Genomic DNA, 20092 nt, shown 5'->3' on the forward strand with positions numbered 1-20092 from the left:
CTGTCGTGGATGGTGCAGGGGGGTCGGGAGGCCCACGCTGCCAGTGGCGAGAACGGGGGGGGGGGGGGCGCTGAGAAGCCGTGGTCACAGGTGTACGTGCACGTGAGGCAGGCTGAGCAGTGGTGGCAGATGGCCGGCCTGGGCGCGGCTGTGCGAGTTCTGCGTTTGAGTGCAGGAGGGGTCAGGTCCCTCGGGCTCCTCCTCAGGCCTCCGTGCTTATGTGCCACGTGGGTGCCAGTGCAGGACGGACGGCCTCATCTGTGTCCTCTTCTTTGAGCGGAACTTGAATCATGAATCTGCTCCTGGTGTTTCTAGCTGATGCATCAACTGGTTTCTTATTCTTTCTGTTTTCTTTAAGGCTGAGGTTTCTGCTGGAATGTCCAGGTCAATGGCAACAAAGACATCGAAACAGCGCTCCAAAACCTCGGGGGAAGGTACTGCAGAACCACCCTCTACGTGGCTAACAGCGTGGGAGCGGTTTCTTTGTTTAATTTCAGTGTCTAGGAGAATACTCCTGGGGCTCGTGAGCAGGTCTGCATCCAGGGGGATAGATGTGGCTCTTAACCCGTGCGCGCGCGCACACACACACACACACGCACATGTGTGTGTGCTCGTGACACGGGCAGAGCAGCACCTCTTGCTGGAGGTCTGTGTTGCAACCTAAAAGATATGATCAACCTTTAATTTTTTAGTATTTATCAGTCATCGGTGTTGCAGTGACTTGTCTTCTGCATGAGAGGCTGAATTTAACCCCCGTGCGGGCTGGACAGAAAGAGCCTCCTGCTCTCAGGTGGTTTTGTGCATTTAAACACAGACGTTATCCCCCGGAGCCACGCCGACACTGCGGCACTGGCCTGGCGTGGGTCCCCCCCGCACGCACGGTCTCCTCCGGACCAGGGTGAGTGAGGGACAGCCGGGGAGAGTGAGTGAGGGACAGCCGGGGAGAGTGAGGGAGGGAGAGCCGGGGAGAGTGAGGGAGAGCCGGGGAGAGTGAGGGACAGCCGGGGTGAGTGAGGGACAGCCGGGGAGAGTGAGGGAGAGCCGGGGAGAGTGAGGGACAGCCGGGGAGAGTGAGGGAGGGACAGCCGGGGTGAGTGAGGGACAGCCGGGGAGAGTGAGGGACAGCCGGGGAGAGTGAGGGAGGGACAGCCGGGGTGAGTGAGGGACAGCCGGGGAGAGTGAGGGACAGCCGGGGAGAGTGAGGGACAGCCGGGGCGAGTGAGGGAGAGCCGGGGAGAGTGAGGGAGAGCCGGGGGGAGTGAGGGACAGCCGGGGAGAGTGAGGGACAGCCGGGGAGAGTGAGGGAGGGACAGCCGGGGAGAGTGAGGGACAGCCGGTCCCGCACGGAGCTGCTGGGGGTTTTCAGCTAAGTCTCAAGTTACCTGAATGAGCAGTAGCAGTTTCTGAAGGAACGGAACGTCCTTCTCCTAAATTGTGAAAGTTAAAGGAGTGTGGCAAGAGTGTAACTTTTGGAATTGTTCTTTGGGAAATGAAACTTGGCTGGTAAGTTCCCCTCTGTCACAGTAACACGTGGTACTCTAAGGCAGTGGTCCCCAACCCCCGGGCCGCGGACTGGTACTGGTCCACAAAGAAAGAATAAATAACTTACATTATTTCCATTTTATTTATATTTAAGTCTGAACGATGTTTTATTTTTTAAAAATGACCAGATTCCCTCTGTTACATTCGTCTAAGACTCACTCTTGACGCTTGTCTCGGTCACGTGATACATTTATCTGTCCCACCCTAAAGGCTGGTCCGTGAAAATATTTTCTGACATTAAACTGGTCCGTGGCCCAAAAAAGGTTGGGGACCACTGCTCTAAGGGACATCTCCGTGCAGGAATGCATCTGTCTGTGGGGCGGGTTCCAGGGTGTACATGTGGGCAGGGAGGCTTAGCTCTGCCCATCGCCCTATGCCCTCTGCTTCGCTCCTCCTCCCAGGGAGGACGCGCTCCGTGGGGGCGGGGCGGAGGGGGGGTGCGCACTGGGGGAGAGGCTGCGCTCTGGGTGGGGGCGGGGCGCGCTCTGGGTGGGGGCCATACTCTAGGTTGTGGCTGCGCATTTGGGGAGGCCGCGCACTCTGGGGGTCCGCAGTCTTGGCGGGGGTGCACCCTAGGGGAGGCTGCTCTTGTGCTCTCAGGCCCTTCTGCCTCCCCGCGGTCTGCTCTTGCCTCCGCCTGCCCCTCACTGCTCTAGGGGACCCTCGGGCTCCTTGACCTGCCCGGCTTCCCTGCACATGAAGGACATCTGCTGATTTTTTTTTTTTTTTTTTTTTTTTGTATTTTTCTGAAGCTGGAAACGGGGATAGACAGTCAGACAGACTCCCGCATGTGCCCGACCGGGATCCACCTGGCACGCCCACCAGGGGGCGATGCTCTGCCCCTCCGGGGCGTCGCTCTGCCGCTACCAGAGCCATTCTAGCGCCTGGGGCAGAGGCCAAGGAGCCATCCCCAGCGCCCGGGCCATCTTTGCTCCAATGGAGCCTCGGCTGCGGGAGGGGAAGAGAGAGACAGAGAGGAAGGAGGGGAGGGGTGGAGAAGCAAATGGGCGCTTCTCCTATGTGCCCTGGCCGGGAATTGAACCGGGGTCCCCCACATGCCAGGCCGACGCTCTACCGCTGAGCCAACCGGCCAGGGCCATCTGCTGATTTTTTAAAAAGCATTTGTTTTTCAGTTTTTCTTTAGTTCATTTTAGTTAATTATATTTGGTTAATGACTTGCCTGTTTAATTTTTATTCATTGGAAGCTGCCAGTGGTTTTCCTGTTATTTTTTTTTTTCTTTTGAGGGGAAAAAAAGGAAAGGAATAGAGATGACAAGCATCAACTCATAATTGCTTCACTTTAATTATTCATTGATTGCTTTCTCATAAGTACCTTGATGGCGGTGGGTTGGGGAGGCCGGAGGGGGTGGCTCCAGCTGAGCCGTGACCCCTTGCTCCAGCCGGCAACCTTGTGATCAGGTAGATGATTCTGCGCTCAAGCTGGCCAGCCCACACGCAAGCCCACACACCTGGTCTCAAGCCGGTGACCTAGGGTTTCCAAACCTGGGACCTCAGCGTCCTGGGTTGACGCCCATCCACTGTGCCACCACCGGTCAGGCTGCTAGTCTTTTTTTTAGTTATCTCTCTTTTTAATTCATGGTGGAAGGCAAGGCTCTGGGTGCTGTCTATTTTTTTCAATAACCCAGCAGCGTTCCAGGGTCATTCCTGCGATTGTTCCCTCTGCTCTGCGCTCCGCCCCCATACACACCTTTTGCAGTGTGGGTTTTTTTTCTTTTTAATTTTTAACTTCCCCTGTTTTCCTATGATTGTTCTTTAAAAAGTTACCAGCCATTTTACTTGCCTGCTTCCCCAGATGTGGGGTTTTTTTTGTATTTTTCTGAAGTTGGAAACGGGGAGGCAGTCAGACAGACTCCTGCATGCGCCCGACCGGGATCCACCCGGCACGCCCACCAGGGGGCGATGCTCTGCCCATCTGGGGCGTCGCTCTGCCGCGACCAGAGCCATTCTAGCGCCTGGGGCAGAGGCCAAGGAGCCATCCCCAGCGCCCGGGCCATCTTTGCTCCAATGGAGTCTTGGCTGCGGGAGGGGAAGAGAGAGACAGAGAGGAAGGAGAGGGGGAGGGGTGGAGAAGCAAATGGGTGCTTCTCCTGTGTGCCCTGGCCGGAAATTGAACCCGGGACTCCTGCACACCAGGCCGACGCTCTACCACTAAGCCAACTGGCCAGAGCCTCCCAAATGTGTTTTTTATTTATTTATTTATTTATTTATTTATTTTTTGCATTTTTCTGAAGCTGGAAACAGGGAGAGACAGTCAGACAGACTCCCTCATGCGCCCGACCGGGATCCACCCGGCACGCCCACCAGGGGCGACGCTCTGCCCACCAGGGGGCGATGCTCTGCCCATCCTGGGCGTCGCCATGTTGCGACCAGAGCCACTCTAGTGCCTGGGGCAGAGGCCACAGAGCCATCCCCAGTGCCCGGGCCATCTTTGCTCCAATGGAGCCTTGGCTGCGGGAGGGGAAGAGAGAGACAGAGAGGAAAGCGCGGCGGAGGGGTGGAGAAGCAAATATGCGCTTCTCCTGTGTGCCCTGGCTGGGAATCGAACCCGGGTCCTCCACACGCTAGGCCGACGCTTTACCGCTGAGCCAACCGGCCAGGGCCCCAAATGTGTTTTAAAACCACTTGATGAGTTAAAGACTCCCACGCCCCACAAACAAACCTACCTGACGTACCTGACTTAACTGGCTCTGCGTTAAACTTCTGCTTTCATTATTTTGGGAAGATCGGGTCCCTCCGAATTCAAGTTACTGCAGGTGTCCCCCCCCCCCCCAAGGTGTGCGTGTGTGCATGTCTGTTAGTCAAGGCTTAATTGATAGTTTGTTCGTAGTTTTTGTCGGAAATGGAATCTTCCTTTCCTCATCGTCTCTGAGTGACTGTTGTTGGAATGTAGACGCTTTATTGATGGTTTAGCTATAGCTCAGTCTGGCCTTGTGTTGACTCCTAACCCGCGGTTCCTGTGTTGACTGGGGGTTTCTAGGCTTCTCAGCGTCTTGTCTGCTGTTCTAGTGGCGGGGGGTTTGCATCTGAGTTCACGGGGGAGCTCGTGCTGTGGGGTCCTTTCTAGGTCGGTGGAAGACTGACTGAGAGATTTATGAGCTTTGCGGTATTACTGAGCTGCCAACAAATTGGTGTGCTGTCTTCTCCCCTGCCTGCCAGCGGGCCCTGAGCCCAGTGAAGCGGACACTGCACCCTGATGCTCTGGCTGCCGACGTGGGAGCATTCGGGCAGGTCCACTGCCAGAAGGTGGCGAGGCCTCGGGCCTCCGTGTGCCACTTAGGGATGAGCCCTGCCTTTGCTGGACTGTGAGAGTATGATGCTTGTTGGGCACACGAGAATCTCAAAGCCATTCTAGAACCATATATAACCCAATGAACACTCAGTGCTGGAATATAACTTCTGCCTGTTAAGTAGTGCGTTCTAGCAGACTGGTCACTCTGAGGTAGCGCGCATGTAAGTGTCATTGTTTTGGTGACTTCTGCATCCTCAGTTAAGTTTCGTACTGCACACGTGTTCAATGTGCAGTGTCCTGTCAGGAGGGAGGGGCTCTAGAACCAGTGGACCTAGTCTTTCTCCTGAGAAAGAATGTGACCCTGCCTGCCACAAGAAAGTGGAGGAGGAGCCGGCGGAGGCAGCCGGGAAGCCCAGGCCACCCCCCAGTGGAGGCTCTGTGAGATGTGAGAGGCCCTTGGCCACCGTTCCCACTTACGATTGTCATTGACCAGGTGGAGCGCGGCCGACGGCCAGCAAGGATGTGGCCTGGCGTGACCTGGGCCTGGGTTCTAGACACAGCCTGTGGCGGGCGCAGGGCAGGGCAGAGCTGCAGGGCGGGGCAGGGCTGCAGGGCAGGGCAGGGCTGCAGGGCAGGGCAGAGCTGCAGGGCGGGGCAGGGCTACAGGGCAGGGCAGAGCCGCAGGGCGGGGCAGGGCTGCAGGGCAGGGCAGAGCCGCAGGGCGGGGCAGGGCTGCAGGGCAGGGCAGAGCTGCAGGGCGGGGCAGGGCTGCAGGGCGGGGCAGGGCTGCAGGGCGGGGCAGGGCTGCAGGGCAGGGCAGGGCTGCAGGGCAGGGCAGGGCAGGGCTGCAGGGCAGGGCAGGGCTGCAGGGCAGGGCAGGGTGGGGCAGGGCTGCAGGGCAGGGCTGGGCAGGGCTGCAGGGCAGGGCAGGGCAGGGCTGCAGGGCAGGGCAGAGCTGCAGGGCAGGGCAGGGCAGGGCTGCAGGGCAGGGCAGGGTGGGGCAGGGCTGCAGGGCAGGGCAGGGCAGGGCTGCAGGGCTGGGCAGGGCTGCAGGGCAGGGCAGGGCAGGGCTGCAGGGCAGGGCAGAGCTGCAGGGCAGGGCAGGGCTGCAGGGCAGGGCAGGGTGGGGCAGGGCTGCAGGGCAGGGCAGGGCAGGGCTGCAGGGCAGGGTTGCAGGGCAGGGCAGGGCAGGGCTGCAGGGCAGGGCAGGGCAGGGCAGGGCTGCAGGGCAGGGCAGGGCGGGGCTGCAGGGCAGTGCGATGGACATAGCCCGTGGCGGGCACAGGGCAGGGCAGGGCAGGGCTGTAGGGCGGGGCAGAGCTGCAGGGCGGGGCAGGGCTGCAGGGCGGCGCGATGTCCCTCATAGGTCAGGCACGGGTTCAGCTTGCGTAGTGGGGCCCTCCCTCCTTCCTTCTGTGGGCATCTGTGCAGTGCCTGCCCCGTGGACAGTGATCGCGGAGGGGACAGTGATCGGGGCCATGCCATGCGTCCACATGCATGTACGTTGGCCGGGGGTCTTTGAAGGGAAGTGAGGCCGAGAGGAGTGGGTATGGTTGGGAGGGACTCTGAGGGGAGCACTGGGGCAGAGCTGCCTGGGCTGAAGGAGGTGACAGGGGGGGTGCTGATGGGTTGGGTGGCGTTTGTTGGCCGGGAGAGGAAGCACAGATGAGGTCTCTCCGGGGCGGGTCTGGGCAGCACTGAGTGGGGTGGCCTGGGGAGACACTGGTGGCAGAACGGGGGTCGTGCCAGGCACTCTGTCTCAGAGACGCCTGCGACCCTACCAGGTCAAGGGGCAAAGGCAGTAGGTGGGGCCTGGGGTCTAGGGCAGAGCTGGGGGGTTCAAAGCTGAAAATGAAAGAGTTGGGACTTTTTAGCATGTGGGTGATCTTCCCCGTCAGGCCCTTCCTGGGGCCACAGCCGGGGAGGGTGTGGGGGAGGGCGTGAGGGGGTGTGCCCCGGCCGCCCAGCCGCACAGGTCCGGGAGCGGGAGGGGGCTCTGGCCGGATGCAGAGGTTGGAGGGAAGGTTGGAGAGGGGGTGTCCTGAAAGCCAAGGGGAGGCAGTTCGGGAGGGGTGTTGGAACGCTCCTGAAAGGGGCGCCTGTGGAGGCCGAGACTGTTGGTGACCCCGACATGGCCCCGTCAGTCCCAGCTGAGGCGGGCAGCCACAGAGACCTTGGCAGTATCGCAACCTCTTGTTAACAGTTCTGTGCCAGGAAGAGAGGAGGGTAGTATTTCAGCTAAAATTTTAGACCCCATCTTGTGTGGATTAAATAATGAGCCAGATCAGGAAACTAGATTCAGAAATAGGTGAGAGAATGATACTCTTTAGTTGAAATTCCTCACCTCTTTGGTATGAAACATTTACATCTCTTTGTAGTTATAAATTGTTTTACTAGTCTAACCACTTTAATGTTTACTACAAAGTCTTGAAGATCAGAAACGACCTGAAATTCTACTTGACTTGATCAGTTATAGGCTAGAGCAGAGGTCCCCAAACTACGGCCCGCGGGCCACATGCAGCCCCCTGAAGCCATTTATCCGGCCCCTGCCGCACTTCCGCACTTCCGGAAGGGGCACCTCTTTCATTGGTGGTCAGTGAGAGGAGCACATTGACCATCTCATTAGCCAAAAGCAGGCCCATAGTTCCCATTGAAATACTGGTCAGTTTGTTGATTTAAATTTACTTGTTCTTTATTTTAAATATTGTATTTGTTCCCATTTTGTTTTTTTACTTTAAAATAAGATAGGTGCAGTGTGCATAGGGATGTGTTCATAGTTTTTTAATAGTCCGGCCCTCCAACGGTCTGAGGGACAGTGAACTAGCCCCCTGTGTAAAAAGTTTGGGGACCCCTGGGCTAGAGAGCTGTAACACAGCTCTCAGTTACCCTGTCCGTGCCTTTTGTGTACAGTTTATTAGCATCTATTCCAAATGCTTTCTGTATCTTGCTGTTGGGAGTTTACAAAACGATGTGGGTGTTAGAGAAGGTACCTTCCAGTGTGCGTCCTGCTCTGCTCTGCTCTGTTCTAGCAAACGCCCCACAGTGAAGACGTTGAAGTGCTTGCCTTGGGCACACGGGGGGCCTGGGGCCGGCCTCCCTTTTCCTGTTTGAGGCTGGCACTGGGGCGGCACACGAGGCGTCCTCCTCCTCGCCTGCTGGTACAGAGCAGTTAGATGTATGAATTCAGAATTCCAGATGGGGTGATTCAAAGTCAAGACCAGTAGTCATAGTCTTTGATGACACTAACCTAAGTTCTTCAGAAATACTAGAATTCTTGCCTGACCAGGAGGTGATGCAGTGGATAGAGCGTCGGACTGGGATGTGGAGGACCCAGGTTCGTGACCCGGAGGTCGCCAGCTTGAGCGCGGGCTCACCAGCTTGACCCAAGGTCGCTGGCTCGAGCAAGGAGTTACTTGGTCTGCTGAAGGCCCACGGTCAAGGCGCATATGAGAAAGCAATCAATGAACAACTAAGGTGTCGCAACGAAAAACTGATGATTGATGCTTCTCATCTCTCTCCTTTCCTGTCTGTCTGTCCCTATCTATCTCTCTCTGACTCTCTCTTTGTCTCTGTGAAAAAAAAAAAATACTAGAATTCTTGAGTGACATTGAAGGGAAAAGCTAGTGTAAATCTTGACTTCCGGGAAAGAAAATTTTAGGCTGAACTTGCCTTGCATTTCTCTGGTTTCTAAGAATTCTGTACCCGAGGCTAGAATAGTGACAGGCACATTGTCCGGTCCCGTTTTCCCCGTGAGAACCCGCACTTCAGGGAGGGGCATGCCTGCAGCCACGCTCCAGCCACGGTGGTTATTCCCAGTGGGTCACCTGCAGGGTCTCTCTAGGTCCCCTGCGCTATAGGACAGCCGAATGAAAGGGCGCTGAGCCGGAGCGGAGTGACTTGTTACAGTGACGGCACTTCTTTCTCACAAGGGCCTGCGTGCCGCGGTTCCGCCACCTCTTGTGACATTGACAGTGTGTTTATTTCCTTTGTGCGGGAGCTTTTCTCAGTTGTGGGCAGGGCCCCAGGAGGGCAGCCCCCAGGCAGTGCCTGGGCCACAGGACAGGGATGTGGGCGTGGAGTGGCCAGTGCAGACCCTCTGAGTTCCGACCAGCGGGAAGAATTCCACTGCTCCTGCTGACCCGCCTGCTGGCCTTGAGCAAGCCACATGGGTCATTGTCCGAGGCGTGTGGGTCATAGGGAAGAGGATGATGCCCACAGGGTGGCTGGCCTGTCACAGCATGCATCCTGACCTGCTTCAGTTTACCCGTCACCTGAGTCACTGGGAACCGCAGCCAGGCGGAGAGTGCTCACTGCTGATGTGTGTAGACAGTGCCTGTGGAGGGGGCGCTGCGCCCCGATTAGGACAAAGCCGGGCGCCACCTGGCGGTGGGAGCAGAGCCCTGCGGCTCACTGTCCCTGGTGGGCCTAGTGACCGGGCCTCCCCCAGACTCTTCACCCTGCACTCGCACACCCGGCCTCCCTGTCGTCGCCGTCATGGCGGTCACAGTCATGTCCTCCTGCATGCTCCTGCATGGCTGTCCTTTCCCGTGGGAATGCAGGTCGGTCCGCAGCTGTCGTTCCTTCATTGCCCTCACTGAGCGTGAGTCCAGGTCCAGGGCCGGGGGGCTGTCTAATGCACCTCCCCCTCTTAGCGCTCAGAGAAAAACCCACCGAGGCCCTGGCCTGCCTGTGCCCAGTGCCAGGTGGCTGGCCCTGCGTTGTCAGGGGCAACAGAATTTATGGATGGTGGTGTTAATTTGCTTTTTCAGGTGGATCGAGGAATTCCACAGAGAATCTATCCATTTATTAAGTCATGAGCTATGTCTTCCCCTACCTGATACTGCACTGTAGGCTCCCACCGAGCCCGCTCTCCCTGCAGAGTGGGACGGGCCCAGCCTCCCGTGTCTTCTGTCAGGAAAGACACAGGAGATCAGAGAGCGCAGGACGATGGAGACCCACGCGCCTCTCGCACTTACTACGTTTGGGTCATGTTTGCTTCATCTATAGCTAAACGTTTTCACGAACTATTTCAAAGTATATGAAAACATCCCAACACTTGATCTCTAAATACTTCTCTCTGAATACCTCATCATGCCGCTTAAATAATAAAAAAAGACATATTCCTACATGGCCACAAAATTATTGTTGCACTTAACAAAGTTCTCATTACCGTCTAACCCCGATACATCTAAAAACACCCAGGCTGTATTCTGATTTTTTTCAGAAAAGTTATGTTTTTAAAAACCAGGATCCAGTTAAGGTTAATGCACTGTATTTTTATTCTTTTTGCCTCTTTATTGACTTAGATTTTAGAATACCCCCCCGCCCCCATGCCCTTTTGTCTGAGCATCTGACTTTTGCAGAGATGAGGTTTTTGGTCTTGTAGAATGCTCCTCCTGGATTTGTGTGATAGTTTCCTGTGGTGTCATTTAACTTGTGACACCCCTGCCCCCAGCCCCTCCCCGTATGTCTGTCAGACCTGCAGGCCTGCATTGGTCTGGGCAGAGTGTTGGCATCCCCTCGCCCGCACAGGTGCGCGTGCCCTCTACTCTGTTTCCTGTGGGGATGACGCTGACGAAGGCTGGCCTCTGGGCCGGGCACATCCCTCCTGTGGGTATCTGATCACATCTAGACTTACAGCCAGCAACTCTGCAGCTAAAATTGGCACCGAGCACTGGCAGAGTAGCAGGCTGGCTGTGGCTGGCTGTGGGCGGTCCCTCCGGTAGGGGAGATCCAGGGACAGGGCCTGACTAGGCTGGTCCTTGAAGGATGAAGCAGCTGCCCGCTCTGTGCGCGGGGTCTCATTGGACGAGGCAGCTGCCCGCTCTGTGCGCGGGGTCTCATTGGACGAGGCAGCTGCCCCGCCCTGTGCGCGGGGTCTCATTGGACGAGGCAGCTGCCCCGCCCTGTGCGCGGGTGGGGGGGGTCTCATGGCACGAGGCAGCTGCCCGCTCTGTGCGCGGGGTCTCATTGGACGAGGCAGCCGCCCCGCTCTGTGCGCGGGGTCTCATTGGACGAGGCAGCCGCCCCGCTCTGTGCGCGGGGTCTCATTGGACGAGGCAGCCGCCCCGCTCTGTGCGCGGGGTCTCATTGGACGAGGCAGCTGCCCCGCTCTGTGCGCGGGTGGGGGGGGGGTCTTATGGCACGAGGCAGCTGCACAAGGCAGGCAGACTGCGGCTCCGGACGGGCATGGAGACTTGGGAGGTCCTGCCTCCAGGGCCCACACCTGACCCTCCGGCTTCCTTGGCCTCCGGTGTCAGGCAACAGATGGCACTACTGTGCTTTCTGCCAGCTCCCAGGGCTTCTCCGTTTTATGAGTGTTATTCCTGGAGCTGTTGCTCGGCAGGCTGGTTAGCCTCCCCTCTAGATGGAGACCTGGTTGTATTACTAGTGAAGGTAAAGCCTCTTACTTCCTGTTGGTGTGAACTTGCCATGTTCTCACACCTCTGCGCCACCTGGAACCCCATTTTGCAGCCCCCTCCTAACTGCCAGCCCTCAGGTTTCACAGGCCCCAGCAGGTGCCAGGCCTGTCCTCTGCTGTGTCACTCGGAGGGGTCCTGTGGGGCCTCCCAGTTCCCGTTACCCCTGGGGCGCTGTTCACGTGCTCGGCTGCTGTGTTCCCAGACAGCGGGGAGGGCGGAGCTCTCCTGGGGATGACAGCCCGAGGGCCTGGCCCCCCGCAGTGACCCAGGGCCCGGCTCTTGTGGGTGTGCGCAGTTGTGGCTCTACTAAATATGCTTGTGTAAGAGTGTAACATAAAAGAGGACAACCCACCTGAGAGCTGCGCCCACACAGGCCTGCTCAGCGTGCTTCTGCTCAGGCACCTGTGACTCCCCAAGAGCAGCGCGGCAAGAAAAGGGGTGCTGGTGATGAGTGCAGAGGTCGGCCTGTGTGGAGGTTGAGACAGTTTCTTCTGAGTAGGAGCTGATGGAAAGTCCTTACTGACCAGTTGCGTCAGGCTGGCAGTTTGCTCTCCTGCAGAGTCTCCGCAGTGGCCGCGGGCTCTTTGCCTGTGCCCGCACGGGCGGCCCCGGGCCCCTGGCCCCAGCAGCGTCTGTCCGTCCTGCCTGCCTGTCTCCTTGTCTCTGTGACAGACGTCCTTCATACCCGTGTCCTGTTCTTATGAAGTAACATTTTATGAGTCAACGTTTTCTTTGTTCTTTGCTTTGTCTTTGAAAACACAGTGACATTAGGAAGTTAGAAAAGAGGCTGCGAGAAGACCACGTTTCCCCGAGAGACTCCCAGAACTGTTTACCGTGCACTTCTCTCTGCCCTGTTCTGCTGTTGTGTGGACTGAGGTTCACCACACAAAAGTGGATTTCTGATGTGCTGCTTCTTTTTCTTTTTTCTAGGTGACTCCCCTAGTGAGGCAGGTAAGGAGTGGCCCGCAGTCAGCGTGTGGCATAAACTGTGTCCACGAGACGGATGTGCAGGCGCGCAGTGTGTGTGTGGTGTTAAGTGTCCGCGTGGACGGATGCGCACACGCACAGTCAGCATGTGGTGTAAACTGTGTCTGCGTGTCGGATGCGCACGTGCGCGGTCAGCGTGTGGTGTAAACTATGTCTGCGTGTCGGATGCGCACACGTGCGCTGTCAGCGTGTGGTGTAAACTGTGTCTGCGTGTCGGATGCGCACGTGCGCGGTCAGCGTGTGGTGTAAACTGTCTGCATGTCGGATGCGCACACGTGCGCTGTCAGCGTGTGGTGTAAACTGTGTCTGCGTGTCGGATGCGCACGTGCGCGGTCAGCGTGTGGTGTAAACTGTGTCTGCATGTCGGATGCGCACACGCACGGTCAGTGTGTGGTGTAAACTGTGTCTGCGTGTCGGATGCGCACACGTGCGCTGTCAGCGTGTGGTGTAAACTGTGTCTGCGTGTCGGATGCGCACGTGCGCGGTCAGCGTGTGGTGTAAACTGTCTGCGTGTCGGATGCGCACGTGTGCGGTCAGCGTGTGGTGTGAACTATGTCCGCGTGTCGGATGCACACGTGCGCGGTCAGCGTGTGGTGTAGACTGTGTCCGCGTGTCGGATGCGCATGTGCGCGGTCAGCGGGTGGTGTAAACTGTGTCTGCGTGTTGGATGCGCACACGCGCGGTCAGCGTGTGGTGTGAACTGTGTCTGCGTGTCGGATGCACACACGCACAGTGTGTAGTGTAAACTGTCCAGGTGGACGTATGCACACGTGCGCAGTGTGTGGTGTAAACTGTGTCCACGTGGACGGATGCACACGCATGCTGGTGCAAGTAATTTTTTGTAAGGAAACAGCTTAGGTACATGAATTTAAGATTTAATTTACATTTTTTTTTATTTCAAAGGAATACATTTCAGGATTTTTTTTTCCAGAGTACAAAGTATCTTTTCAAACTTCAAATTTGGATGATTTTCACTGTTTCCTAAAGTAGAGAACCCTTTTACTTTAAATAGTGGAGTAAATTTAATTCTCTTAACACTTTGGACTTGTTATTTACTGATTAAGTCTTGTTACCAAAGTGAAGAGAACTTTGTTCGGATTATAGATGCGATATGGTACGTAAGCCAAGTAGAAAATTTTCAACCTGCAGAAAGATAGGAAGAAGAAGATGAGCAGCGCTGGTCACTCCACTGCTCTCCACTCACACGGATGCCTTCTAGGGCCCCGTGTATGTACATGGAATCGTTAGGCCCCTCACTGTACTCTGTTAATTACACGTTGGAATGATGACAGTGTTTTACTCAAAAGGGTCTTGCATGTGACGATGACTGATTTACTAATACCTGTTGTCTGTCACTAGTGGTGACGGAGCTTCCCGGCCTGTGTATGTTACATGCGTGTGTTTCTTTCCTTTGGTTGTGTGTCCTTCATGTTAAGCTGCTGGCTTGATGGACCGACCCTCTGCGTTCCATTTCTTGAGACCTTGAACCAGGGTTTGAGGGTGCCCGTGTCCCTCACCTCCAGGGTCAGACGCCAGGGGTCTGTTTCATCTCCGTTGGAACCATCGGTGGGGGAAGCCCATTTGTATTCGCAGTTACTTGTCGCTCTCTCCTCCAATGTGTCCGTTCTTTGTGTTCCTCCCTTTACCAACTGCTGAAGGGGGCGCCGTCCCTCCAGATGGAGACGTGGGACCTGCTCAGGACAAGTCGGAGGTGCCCGAGAATTCCGCCGCCCCCGCGGAGGCCCCGTCCAGCATCAGGTCTGTGCTCAGCCCACGTCAGCCCGCTCCTCTCCGCGCCTCCCGCAGTTAGGGAGCCCGTGAGCTTGATTCTGAGCGCGTGTTTGCGCACGGAGGGCAGGACCCGTGTGTTCAGTCTTCTTGTGCCTGGGTCAGAACCAACGAAACATAGGGCCTCTTAGAGAGCTGGGGAGTTCATAATCACAACTAAATTATGTCATGTTTTCACTACTGATAGTTGTTATTTTTGTACCTGAAAACTAATGAAAACATAAGATTAAAAGATGGGTACTTTTGAGTTAATGGAAGATTCTTCATACTCTGCGAGCGTGTGTAGAACGGCAGGTGGTGGCGGAGTCGGTATTTGACTGACCTGGGTTTTCTCTTGTCCGCTTTGAAACGTGAGAGTGCTTTACTCTCCTGTGTTTGGTTTTCGCTGTCTGGTCTCGAAGAATTCCTCGTCCCGGGAGCGCCAGGCCAGCGCCTCCTCGGGTGAAAGCGCAGGACGGCGCGGAGGTGCTCACCGCCGACAGGTGAGGCGTGCCCTGAGGGGTCGGGCTTCTGCAGGGGTGTGGGAGTCCCTCCTGACCTGTTCCTTGCACTGAAAGGAGGGAGAGGCTTGGGGTGTGCGTGCGGGTGCACGTGTATACTTGCACGTGTGTGCTTGCGTCTGCTGCTGGGTGGTAGGGGTCCGGAGATCGGGTGGTGCTCATTAAAGCAGATTGCCTGAGGTGGGCAGGGAAGGACTGAGGCCGGAGGGCTGGTGGGAGCCGGGGCGTGTTTGGGGCTGCAGGCGGTGGTCAGGGCACAGGTGCAGGGAGGAAGTGCCCAAGTGGAGGAAGCTCGCAGTGGTTGCGGTGGGGTGGCAGTCGGGGGCCGTTCTTGTCGGTGGTTACTAGAGCCCCGGGGAGCTCTTGGGTGGAGGACCAGGTCAGGGGCTGCCGGCCCAGAACAGTGGCAGGGCCTGGTGGGCAACTGGTGTGTCAGTGGGGGTGCTGGGCAGCGATGTAGGTGCGGGGCAGTGATGAGGAATCCCGTGAGGGGCCTAAGGAAGCCGCTCTTCTCAGGCAACATTGAGGGCAGAGGTCGGGGCAGCCCTGGCCAGCAGGGCCTCTCTTGCCACTTCACCCTGAAGCTTGTGACTTGAGAGGTGAGGCCTTGAAGCGAGGCTGCAGGGGAAGGCCTGGTCTCCCTGAGAGCCTGGCCGGAGAGGTAGAGGGCGCAGGCTGTGGTTTGGGGCAGGGGTGTGAGTGTGTCTGGACGGGCAGTTGGGGTGGGGCTGGGTGTGGCCGGGGAGCTGGCAGAGGGCAGGGCTCACAGGGACCCAGGCCTGGGGACTTCGCTCAGCTGACCCCTGCGTTCTGTGATGTTGTTCTAGAGACAGTGGTGGTAAACTGCTGTCATGTGATTAACCTCACACAGAGTTCCAGATACACGAGGTTAATGAGAACGTCACCCACAGAGATTGCTAACTTAATGTGATCTCTTTTTATTTAGGACAGGGAGCGGTAAAACCGTCTCCAGTGTGATCATGGAGTCGCAGAACTCGGACGATGAGGAGGACGACCAGTTTGTGGTGGAGGCTGCCCCCCAGCCCTCTGCGGCCGCAGAACTCGAAGTGGTCAGTTGCAGTTGCACTTAAACTACGTTGTTTAGATCTATGCAGACAAAATTTCCTCTGCTTTTTCAGTTAGTGTTCTGCCCTGGCTACTTGGGTCATTCCTCTGATGAGATCCTCAAACCCGCATGTCCTCTCTCCCCTCTCTCCTTCCTCTCCTGCTCAGGTGCAGGCGGTGGAGCTGGAGGCCGGCGAGCAGCACGGTGAGTTGTGGGCGTGTGTGTCAGAGCCTCGTGTGCGCTGGGCTGTGTCCCCGTTCCGGTCAGGGGTGCCGCAGCAGGAGGTGGGGCTCTGGGGACAGTCCCTGCGAGGCTGTGGTGCTTCTTGTTCTGGAAGATGGCAGTGCTGCTCCCGTCCTTAGGGGACCTGGGCAACCCCGGACCCTGAGGTCAGCTGTGAGCTGTTCATAGGTGACTCCCTTTCTTGTCTGTATGGTCACAGCTGGGATTGCATGACCTTCGAGATCATTCCTGGACAGACAGTTCTGTAATGTCACTGTTCTCTTCCCAGTGTCTTCCTTCACCCCACACCTAAAACCACAGACAGTGGGCTGTGACCCCTGTCCCCGTCACACAGTTCCGGCCGTGTCTCAGCCTCCCCCACCGCGGCTCCACGCCCCAGGTCTTGCAAGCCCTGGAGAACATCATTTCCTTGTAAACATTCTGTACTCAGCTCTAAGACAGGGCGCTCTTTTTAAGAAACATAACCATAAATTCATTAATTCTTTAATAGAATCAAATACCCTTTTTTCTGAGTTGTGTATTTTTTCCAGTTTGAGTACAATTCAGATAAGGTCCCTACATTACAACTGATCTGACTTGTCTCTCTCAGCAAGTCTCTTTCCCCTTGTTATTTATTTGTTGAAGAAGCCAGTTGTTTAGAGATTCTTACACCTACGTGTTGCTTTTTATTATTTTTTATTTTATTTTTCTGAAGTGAGAGGCCGGGAGGCAGAGAGACAGACTCCCGCATGGGCTTGACCAAGATCCACCCGGCATGCCCACCAGGGGGCGATGCTCTGCCCACCAGGGGGCGATGCTCTGCTGCAACCAGAGCCACTCTAGCGCCTGAGGCAGAGGCCAACTTTGCTCCAATGGAACCTTGGCTGCAGGAGGGGAAGAGAGAGACAGAGAGGAAGGAGAGGGGGAGGGGTGAAGAAGCAGATGGGCGCTTCTTCTGTGTGCCCTGGCCGGGAATCGAACCTGGGACATCCACACACTGGGCCAATGCTCTACCAGTGAGCCAACTGGCCAGGGCCCATGTTGCTTATTATACCCTGTATTATGTCTTTTTTCCTTATTCCTATAAATCGGTTCTAGTGACTTGATCAGATTCAGGGTTTTTGGACGAGAATGCTTACCAGGTAGTGTTGGTTCCTCTTACCGTGTGCTCGTGATGTTACGCAGGTGATTATTTCCGCCAGTGTTGTGGAACGGGGATGTTCTCATCTGTGCTCCCTGCCCGTGTTTCAGTGGGAGAATCCACAGAGGGCAGCTTTTCCCCTGTGGTCAGGCTCCTGTGAGCCAATGGGATGCCTGCCTCCCTGTAGTATGGCTCTGTTTCCTAACAGTGAGCTGGGTCCTTGCCCTACCCAAGGAGCCTGGCTGCACACTGCTGCCGGGTTGTTCCTTATTTGTAGGGGGTTTCTTCTTTTTTTTCAATAGGAAACATATCCTGAATTCACACTGATGTTTTCAGTTCAGCTCTATGATTGTAGTATTTTTCTGCATTTCTTGCTTTTATATGTGCATCTTAGGCCAAAGGTGCTGGCTCCCAACAGCCCCAGGCAGTGTTCACTTCTTCCGGCACCCAGGGCAGCTTTGCTCCCGCAGCGAGCACGCGCACAGCCCGGGACAGCTTTGCCTCGCGGCAGTCATGGAGCCAGTACCACCATCAGTTCTTAACAGCAATATGATCACTAGAAACACTTAAGGAGTTTTTTAGGTAGATCCGTTGGTCTTTTTGTTTTAAAGGTATATCCCATTAGGGGTGTACAACCAATTAGTCTGTCATAAAGTTATAAAATAAATTCTTCATTAGCCTGAGTTTCAGTTTTTAGGCATTAATATCTGGATTTAATTTTGTACAATTTATGTAAAATATTTACGTTTTCAGGCCAAGTGAATTGACCAGGCTGTGCTCAGAGAGGCAGGCGTCCACCCTGTCCCCTCCTCAAGGGCCTGTTCGCTCCCTCCGATCCGGCGACAGTGAGGTCAGGGCTTCTCCCTCTAGTTAAGAATCCGAGTCAAGACTGTCCACATTCGTCCTGCTTCACTGGACATGTGCTGCGTTCTGTCCAGGGCCGTGTTGAGGCTTTGTCCTCCGCGGTGTGGGCACACCCAGTTTGTTCAGCCTGTTTCTTAATGATGCACATCTGGGTAAACAGTGTTTTAAAGAAAATAGGTTTTGTATGATATTTATCTCCTGGATAATTCTTTTTTTTTTTTTTGAAGATCTTATCTCAGTATAAAAGAAATATTAGAACTTAGAAGCTTTTAGAAGCAATTCAAAATTATCATATGTTTATAGTTGTTTTGAATGTTAATCTACATTTCTTAATTCTTGTAAATAGAAAAGAAAATCTAGCTCATTTCTAAAGTTGTTTTTCTTTTTAAACCTTTCAAGGAGTTGATTTCTTTGAAACACTTTGAGATTGTAGAGTTAATTTCCAAGAGCAGCTGTTGTATTGTAGGTTTTCTTTATCAAATAAAGATTCCTTGAAGCTGTTTTTAGTGTAGAAGGAGGAAGAGTAAGGACTTAGTACTCTTCCCACTCGTCCACCCATTTAGAACGGGATAGGTCAAAGGGCAGAGAACAACTTGAACATAAAGCCACTGCTTTTCAACAGGAGGACTTGTCAAAAAAATTTTGGAGACCAAGAAAGACTATGAGAAGTTGCAGCTGTCGCCCAAACCTGGAGATAAGGTAATGGAATGTTTTCTGTGAATATCAGCATTTAGCAGTCTGTTTCACACATTTACTTTAAAAAACTAGAAGCACCTTTCAAAGGTTGTGGTTATCAGTAATATCTGTTTATATATTTAAAAGCACCCCTCCCCTACTCCTGCACTGGGGAGGGTAGACACCTCAGGGTTTCTGCATTGTGATATCACTTCCCGAACCCTCTTGTCAGTCCTGTCCTGGGTGGGTAGACACCTCAGGGTCTCTGCATTGTGATATCACTTCCCGAACCCTCTTACCAGTCCTGTCCTGGGTGGGTAGACACCTAGGGTTTCTGCATTGTGATATCACTTCCCGAACCCTCTTACCAGTCCTGTCCTGGGTGGGTAGACACCTAGGGTTTCTGCATTGTGATATCACTTCCCGAACCCTCTTGTCAGTCCTGTCCTGGGTGGGTAGACACCTCAGGGTCTCTGCATTGTGATATCACTTCCCGAACCCTCTTACCAGTCCTGTCCTGGGTGGGTAGACACCTAGGGTTTCTGCATTGTGATATCACTTCCCGGACCCTCTTACCAGTCCTGTCCTGGGTGGGTAGACACCTAGGGTTTCTGCATTGTGATATCACTTCCCGGACCCTCTTGTCAGTCCTGTCCTGGGTGGGCAGCAGCCTCCTTTGGAAGTCAAGGTCAGAGGTCTGCTCTGCTCTGAATCCATGACTCTCCCTTCCTGCCTCCTCTATCCTCCTCTGGCCTGTGGAATTGGGAACTGGCCACCTGGCCCAACTGATTGCAGAGAGAGAGACTGGGGGACTGTTCATGTCTGGCTTTTCAATAGGGACTCTTACTATCTGGCCTCCCAGCAGTCTTTCTTACAAGTGTGATGTGGCTTTGTTGGGACCCACGGCCTGCCCACCACTGCCCTTGGGCATATGACCCTGGGGTGAATACCTGCAGGTCAGGCAGTGTGCCCCAAATATCTTTTATGTTTGTATGTATGTATGTATTTTAGCAAGAGAGAAACAGACAGGAAGGGACAGAGATTAGAAGCATCAACTCATAGTTGCAGCATCTTAGTTGTTCATTGATTGCTTTTCATACGTGCCTTAACTGGGGGGCTCCAGCCAACCCAGTGACCCTTGCTCAAGTCAGCAACATTGGGGTTCAAGCCAGCAACCTTTGGGCTCAAGCCAGCAACCATGGGGTCATGTCTATGATCCCGTGCTCAAGCTGGCGACCCTGTGCTCAAGCTGGTGAACCTGTGCTCATGCCAGCGACCTTGGGGTTTTCAATCTGGGTCCTCAAGTATCCCAGGCCAACACTCTATCCACTGTGCCACCACTTGGTCAGGCTCAAACTTCAAGGCTAGTTTTCTGTTAGTCGTATTTTAAAATAACCATAAATATTTATTTATTTTAACAGAAAGCAGTATTTTGGATAGTTTTATCCACAGCCAACAAGTCCCATGTTTTATATACACTCACACACACATTGATTTAATGGTTATTTGTTATAGATAATTCTGCTTATAATGACCTGGTTCGTCCTGGAGACGTGCCCTGAGCGTAACATTAGGGGGAGCCCTTGAAACGGGAACCAGAGAATGCCGCTGCCTGAGGCTTCACAGGGCCGGCCA

At 54.9% G+C, this 20092-nt stretch overlaps 1 protein-coding gene across 4 annotated transcripts in view; it reads left to right on the plus strand.

Moving 5' to 3' along the window:
• Positions 1-20092, plus strand: part of TRAF3IP1 (TRAF3 interacting protein 1) — a 46174-nt gene that overhangs the window by 10397 nt on the left and 15685 nt on the right. Inside the window, exons 7-13 of one of the 4 annotated variants that reach the window (XM_066345746.1) lie at positions 359-434; positions 12145-12165; positions 13851-13959; positions 14391-14471; positions 15436-15559; positions 15723-15759; positions 18405-18481. In XM_066345746.1, the coding sequence (XP_066201843.1) occupies positions 359-434; positions 12145-12165; positions 13851-13959; positions 14391-14471; positions 15436-15559; positions 15723-15759; positions 18405-18481 (525 nt within the window). Of the gene's footprint in view, positions 1-358; positions 435-12144; positions 12166-13850; positions 13960-14386; positions 14472-15435; positions 15560-15722; positions 15760-18404; positions 18482-20092 lie in introns of all 4 variants that reach the window. The other 3 variants (XM_066345745.1, XM_066345749.1, XM_066345748.1) reach the window with 3 other exon arrangements.

The sequence above is a fragment of the Saccopteryx leptura genome, chromosome 7 (genome assembly GCF_036850995.1).
Source record: "Saccopteryx leptura isolate mSacLep1 chromosome 7, mSacLep1_pri_phased_curated, whole genome shotgun sequence".
Lineage (NCBI taxonomy): Eukaryota > Metazoa > Chordata > Mammalia > Chiroptera > Emballonuridae > Saccopteryx > Saccopteryx leptura.